Below are 7,693 nucleotides of genomic sequence, written 5' to 3'. Positions count from 1 at the left end.
AATCAAACTTTGGATCATTTCCCTCATTTAAAATCATTTGGCACAGTGAACCAAAAAAAATTGGATCAGTATTCTCAACTTCTGCAAAATCTGATCACGGAATTCAACAATCGTTTTGAAGACTTCCACAAAATGAATGAAACGGAATTCCCAATTTTCAACAATCCATTCAATTTTGAAGCTTCACAGGCACCAGTTCATTTGCAAATGGAGTTGATAAATCTTCAATCGGACAGTATTTTGAAAGAAAAATTTAAAGAAGTTAACGCTCTTACATTTTATACACACTATTTTAAGAGTTTGGATAACTTCCCGGAATTAAAAAAGCATGCAGCACGCATTCTGAGAACAAGAGAAGTCAGGTATCTGGATTCTCGAGCTCAAAATAATTACCATCTTTTATAACTTTGATATGATTTTTAACAACCATATATTATAAACTATACATATAATTAGACAAAGAAAATTGTATAATAATTCAGTAAATTTTTTTTATTTGCAACTGGCCCGCATACATATTCTAAATTTAATATATGGCCCTCTGCAAAATTGAGTTTGACACCTCTGGTGTAAGGGCATGGAACGTTCCATGCCTTTTGCCCTTTCCCCTTCCCTCTCCTCCTTTTTTCAGTTGTATAGGAGTGTATTACGATATTTTTCCTTTTCTTAATATTTTTCGTATTTAATGGTTAAAAATATTTTTTAAAATTTCCATGACGCTTTCTTTTAGATTTATGTTTAATGTAGTTTTCAGTTCCATATAGTTTCCTAACTTATGAGATTTTAATCTATTTTAAAATCAAGACAGAAACTAACGTATTTCCTTCTCCTATGACTCTCCACACGCTAATGGGGAAAGCACGCGAAGTGGTGCCATAGGTAGAGAGTTCTGCTCTAAGCCACTTGTAGCCCATTTCGATCGCCAATAGAAAATAAGACTATTTTAATTCAAAATATCAAACTTTACATTTTGACTGTTAAATTAACAAGATACGTAAGTTTAAAAAATAGTTGTTTAATGACAGAAGAAACAAGGGAAAATGTTATCGAACAATAGAGAAAGTTCTAGAAAATTATGAAAAAATTAACTTTTACTTATAAATTTGTTTATAAATTATTAGACAATAATGCATTTTTCCTTTTCTTTTTTTTTGCGTTTTAAATTTTTTAAAAAGTCTTTTGAAGCAAAAAAAAAAGATATATAATTTTTTTTTTCATTGTTATAAAACTTTTTATGCTTAGAGTTCACCAAAAAAGGAATAAAAAACTATTTGATAAAAATTTTAGTCCATAATTATATTGGAAAAGCTTCCGCATTGAATTAAAGTTATTTAAATTATTTTCAGGCTATTTTAAAATCAACGAAAAAATTTATTTTAAGGACAATATCTTAAACGCCCCATAACATTCACAGCGTACATTATCTAAATTCCGTCTACTCTGAAAAGTCTATAAGATACCAGCAACGAATCCCCGATGGATCATCCGTGATTGAGCTGTCTGGTTGGGTGATCCATGACATCCTGTAGTACAAATCTAAATCTCTTACGGAGGAAATGTGCTACATGGATTACGAAATGATAATTTAATATTACGAGTCATAAGAATCTTCCAAGTTTCTTACATTTTATCAGGTCGCGAAACCTAAATTCTACTAAAACATTTATAATCAGCCAATGATGATTGGCAATATTTTGAAGGATTAGAAAATTATCAAATTGAGATTTATTTTATTTATTCCTGCCATTATTTCTTTATAGTAGTAAAAAGATTCTTTACTAATAGTTCATATCATTTTGTATTTAGGTCAGGAAATAATGTCTTCTATTGAAAGAAGTAAAAAGAAATTATCTGACGACAGCATTAAAATTTAATACGCTTTAATAACAAGAAAATAAATTGGCCTATAATACACGCTAGATGTAATTCTGATTTTTCCTGCTGCAAATGCTATATAAAACGCCTGGGCTTCCCCTTTGTTTTTTTTTTGTTTGTTTTTGTTAGTTAGCGTCAGTTTTTTAACAAAGAAATTGAAGAGAAAGTATTTAAATAATTCAATTACTTAATATGTCTTCAAATTTCAGAGAGTAAAAACAAGACAGTGGTTACGGTCTGATCACCTTTATTACTCATTACGTAAAGCCAATTCAACAGCACATTGTGTCTTTCGATACGTTCTATCACTCCACTTCTTACTGATGAATTTTTTAAAGTGGCATTTGGCAGAATTGAAAAAAGAAAAGAGAAAATTAACTTACATTTTCTCTTCTGATCTTATCTCCTTGACAGTTGCAACAGCAGTTAAGTCTGTTACTCTTGCTTCTCACGTTTTGCTGATTGGATACATCAAAGTAACATGAAATAGAGATGGGCATTCCGTTTTTCTTTCTGTCATACTTACGAAAATCCGAACTGAATTTACTCGATTGGGAAGATTCTGAAAGATAATTATAAAAAGCAAAATATTACTTTAAGATTAATGTAAAAGATATCTTTGCTGCGGAAATGAGTAAAAACGATAATTTCCACATTTTATATAACTCAACTCAGCAGACTAAATAATCCCCCATGTAATTGGAAGTTAATATGAAGCAAAACCAATTTCATGGAAGATTTTTGAATGAAAATAATCCGCACTTTAAACCGCGTTAAATTTAGGAAGAAAAAAAATTTTTTTTTGCTGTTATGGGATTTTAAATTGGGTACTAGCAATTGGGTATAATATGAAAAACTACTTCCACTTACTAGGAATAACATTTACCTTTTAGTTTAATTAATAAACTGAGTTTTAAATATGCTTACTAAATTCATAAACTTCGGTAAAACAACAATATAAATTATTTCCAAAGGAACTAGACTAATACAATTCCAACCTGGCGAGTAGCGACTTATAACAAGACACCTCGTTTGATGCTTTTACTTGTTGCTAGAAATCAGGTTCGCAGAAAATGCTGTTTACTAGTTAAATTTAGTAGGAATAACACGATCTGTGACGTAGGCTATAGTATACCCAATTAGAGAAGAACTGAAACTGAAGTGATTATGCCTAACCATGTTGATTTAAATCAGATTTAATTGGATACCTGTAAGCGACGTCACACGAGTGTGACGTCACACCTACATTGATATGCAACCTGCGTAATGAGCATAATTGAAACAAAAATATAGCACATCTTGTTTCAATGAACAGCTTTTAATGTTTCATTTATGCACAGTTTTAAATATGTCCAGTCTCTAACCTGCCCCGAAATAGACAACGCGTGATCTTCTTAATTTGTAACCCAGCAAAGTAAACTCGAGCTTACAGCTAAAACGTAAATAATTGCCAGGAATTTGTCCAAAATCTAAACAAGCACCTGTCCTGAAGCTCGTTCGTTACGTAATAAAACCGGATAAATCTCTTTCCTGGCATCGAACATCAACAAAAGTTGAGGCAAATAAGCAGTTTCGAGGCTTCGCCCATCACGAATTCATACTAAAGAACTTTAAAAGCAACTAATACGAGCGAATTATTGGACTAGTGCTTAAAAGACAAGGTTGAAGATTCAACTGCTAACCAACTTAATCACCAAAATGTAAATATTTGCTTTACTCTTGTTGGACATCAAGAGAAACTGCTTTAGAGACGAGATTTTTTCTTCATCTCGCACGAACAATTGTTCGTGCGTTACGTCATATATCCGGTTCTTTCTGGCTACACAGATTGAGGCAAGCGTTTAATAAATTAAAAATGAAATAGTTCAAAGACTCCGCCCATTAGGCGTTGTCTATTGAAGAAAGCAATTTCACAATTAAATCAAATCAATGGTTCGATTTAATCATGAAAGTTTATGACAGAATGTCAATCGTGATCAAAGTTATGAGGGGTTCAAATACTTACTGCTGTCAGGACCATAAAGGTTAGCAAATTCACTTTTCGCATCTTTCGATTGCAGCCCCGCTGGTCGGATAGTGTCGTAATCTCTTTCATCAAAATACTTGCAATAGGGAGGCACTTCGTCGTATTTCATACCGCCGTATCCATACCTCCTGCTACAATCCGAATAAGAGCCACTCGTACCGCAACANACCTGAGGTTGATTTATAATAACCTGAAGTGTAAAATGACACACCTTAGGTTGTTGAATAAATACTTCCACAAGTGTAAAAAAATATACTTCAGGCTAAAACATATATGCCTCTGGAGGTATATTTAAGGTATATTTGAGGTTGATTTTGAAGTATTCATTTGCACCCTTTTCAACCTTTACAACGTATTTAAACAACAACCTCCTTTATACCTTTATACCTTCTTTATACCTCGATTTTTTCATAAGGGAACCGACCTAATCACCAAAACGTAAATATTTGCTTTACTCTTGTTGGACATCAAGAGAAACTGCTTTAGAGACGAGATTTTTTCTTCATCTCGCACGAACAATTGTTCGTGCGTTACGTCATATATCCGGTTCTTTCTGGCTACACAGATTGAGGCAAACGTTTAATAAATTAAAAATGAAATAGTTCAAAGACTCCGCCCATTAGGCGTTGTCTATTGAAGAAAGCAACTTCACAATTAAATCAAATCGATGGTTCGATTTAATCATGAAAGTTTATGACAGAATGTCAATCGTGTTCAAAGTTATGAGGGGTTCAAATACTTACTGCTGTCAGGACCATAAAGGTTAGCAAATTCACTTTTCGCATCTTTCGATTGCAGCCCCGCTGGTCGGATAGTGTCATAATCTCTTTCGTCAAAATACTTGCAATAGGGAGGCACTTCGTCGTATTTCATACCGCCGTATCCACACCTCCTGCTACAATCCGAATAAGAGCCACTCGTTCCGCAACAAGTTTCCCGTTTGTTGTATCCATTATAACATCTACAGCTGAAATAATCACTTCTTCTGTAGGAACTGTAAAACTTTCACCGTGAGTACAAGTGAACATTATTTTCTCGCCAAACCATGCGCAGTTATTTGTCATATGTTATGAATTATTTTAAAAATACAAAGCTGTCACAATTGTGGAGAAAGTGGGACATTTGCCCTGGGATTCCAGGGGACCATTTCGTTTGCCATTTTCAGAAACGTTGCTTACGAATCAATGAAGTTTGTATGATAGCTATACTTGATGAAAGACTAGTTTTCTTACTAATAAAAAATTTGGCAAACAAAATAAAAATAAATTAATAGTTTAAGAGGCTGCTAGATTGATATACTTAACATATTTTAACTCAGATTCAGAAAACGAGCTACGAGAGTATTTTGTTGCTAACTGACCAAGATATCTTCCTCTTCCGGATTATTCCAAAACTATTAGTTGTATCTCATTGAATAGAACAGGCGTCTCAAGTTAACACGATTTTCCCACTCTCTACTCTTTTCCCTTTCCATTGCCATGGTATCCACCAATCTTGCTCTTTCTTACACCAGTATATTCGCACTTCTTCCTGAAACGTACAGTCTAAAAAAACTGTCTTGGGGGAAAAAGCAAGATTTTCCGTAACCATGGTAACGTGGAAAAGTAGGGAATTTCCGTAACTTTGAGACGACTATTCTATTTACAAAAAGTATAATTAGGTTTGATTCAGGAACTCTAGTCGAGCCGATTAGTAAAGTTTCCTAAGATTCTCAAAATGCTTAATTTCGATTGATTTACAACTTCAGAGAAAATACTCTTGATGTGTTGTACAGTTACATATTTCACTTTTAAATAAAGTTTTCGAAACTTTAAACCCCACGCTACCCTTTAAATGTAAAATAGATATTAAAAGTTCTTCGCAATTTTATGGTTTTGTTGGTTTGGAATTTGGTCGCCAATCGTTAATGTAAAATAACAATAACTGCATCAAAGATTCAGTAAGCAATTGGCGGCAACAGCATACTGCAACTTTGAGAACATCGATGACGTGTTAGACACTTAGAAAAATTGATTTTTTGAAATTTTACGATTTAAAATTGCCCCCTAAATCATTCTTAATTTTATGGTTCATTTGATTGGAGTTAGTTCGCCAATGGATCATGAAAATTAACTAATACCATTGAAGTAAAAATACATAAAGAGCAACAATTACAATAGTAACTTTAATATTAAAGTAAGATTTACCTATATTGATTGCAAAAGTGTACTAAAATCAAGATAATTCGACACAATATAGAATTGCGATACTGCAAAATTTTCTGAGATTTTTTCTACAATTTAATAATACTTAATATTTATCGATAGCTTACCCAGAACAACAATTAGACTCTTCGTAACACATGTTTTTGACTTTTAATTAATTAATCTATCTATATCTACTACATATATTTAATTCTTAAAAGAATCTGATTCTGAAATTTAGAGCTGTGTTCTACTTTAAAATAAAAATAAAATTTGAAAAAGAGTTTTACATTTTCTCGATCTCATCTTCAGTATTAATTATGCTTAGGCTAATCTAAAAATTAGAAATCAGAAATTTGCCTTCAAAAAAACAAGATGATAAAAAGGTAGAATAAATCAAATCATGAGATAAAAAAAAAGTGGTAATAGTTTACAATTATGTATTAACACAGATGATGATACTACAGGATGATAGAGTACTGTGTCACTGTATCACCCTAGAAATGCATAACTGAAGGGTGGCTAGGCACACTATAAGGATTGAGAATTGCAAAGCAAAGGACACTCGGAAATGTCATCGCAATGCCATTATGGGCGCCACTCCATTACGAACTGGCTGTTCGTGCATACCTTGAACGGTACTTTTATTTATTTAAACTATCTTAGTTTTATGTTTTCTATTAATTAATCTAAAATTACATTCAGATAGGCACAAAAATAGCTATTTTATGTAATTTAATGTTTTGTCGAATAATTTCCCAAGCTCGCAATTTGTAAGCTATAAGTGCAAATTACGTTAAAACAGCTATTTCCATACCCATTTCAATATAAATTTTGTCAATAACTATTATAAAACATAAAATTAATTGGATAAATAAAAGTACCGTTTCAAGTGTGCAAGAACAGTCAGTTAATAACGGGTAGGCGCCCTAAGTCGCGCACAATGGTATTTCCGGATATAGATTGTCATACTACAATTTATGATGTGCCTTACCTTCTATATATTGAATAATTCATACATGACCCAGGGTTCGATCCCGGCGATGGCTGGTCGATACGAATTCCGCATCTGGCTTGCACCGACCTCAGTGCTGACGTGAAATGTCCTCAGTGGTAGACGAATCATGGGCTAGAGACCCCTTGCCGTCAGGCTAACCGTGGGAGGCTCTCGTGGTCTTCCTCTCCAATGCGGGTTAGTTCCACCAAAAAGTCCTCCACGAAGGCAAATTTCTCCCAATACTTGATCCAGGAGTTCCCTTGTCTTCTGGATTGGGTTCAAAATTACAATGCTACGAAGTTGAACATTAGTAGTCGTAAACCCAAATATTGGGTCGGCTGTTCAACGACGGTTATAAAATAAAATAGTCCATACACTGACACGCCTATTTACTTGCTAGTTCAGGCACCAAAACACCGATTTACTAATTAACAATCCACTGATTCGTCGATGCATTTATTTGCTTCCCTCTCACACTACTCACTAATTAATCAATTTATTCACTCATTAACTATCATTCACTCATTAGCTTCAAACACGAACTTATTTCCATGTTCTAACAGCAAGCCTCGACAGACGGGCTTAGTACGTCGGTAGGATTGGGCACTAGGT

At 33.5% G+C, this 7,693-nt stretch overlaps 1 protein-coding gene across 4 annotated transcripts in view; it reads right to left on the bottom strand.

Annotated features, from left to right (window-relative positions):
* The window catches only part of LOC107447442 (uncharacterized), a 16,957-nt gene extending 10,604 nt beyond the window's left edge, over positions 1–6,353 (bottom strand). For 2 of the 4 annotated variants that reach the window (XM_071180500.1, XM_071180498.1), the window contains exons 1-3: positions 6,213–6,353; positions 4,645–4,895; positions 2,259–2,437 (exon numbers count right to left, since the gene is read on the bottom strand). In XM_071180500.1, coding sequence (XP_071036601.1) covers positions 2,259–2,437; positions 4,645–4,895; positions 6,213–6,244 — 462 coding nt within the window. In that variant the 5' untranslated portion in view covers positions 6,245–6,353. Of the gene's footprint in view, positions 1–2,258; positions 2,438–3,880; positions 4,062–4,644; positions 4,896–6,212 lie in introns of those variants that run through there. The other 2 variants (XM_071180499.1, XM_043048968.2) reach the window with 2 other exon arrangements.
* Between the last annotated feature and the right edge of the window lie 1,340 nt (positions 6,354–7,693).

Source organism: Parasteatoda tepidariorum, chromosome 4, assembly GCF_043381705.1.
Source record: "Parasteatoda tepidariorum isolate YZ-2023 chromosome 4, CAS_Ptep_4.0, whole genome shotgun sequence".
NCBI classification, from domain to species: Eukaryota; Metazoa; Arthropoda; class Arachnida; order Araneae; family Theridiidae; genus Parasteatoda; species Parasteatoda tepidariorum.
Note: the sequence above shows the minus strand (reverse complement) of the source record. Positions and strands in the feature narration are given on the sequence as shown.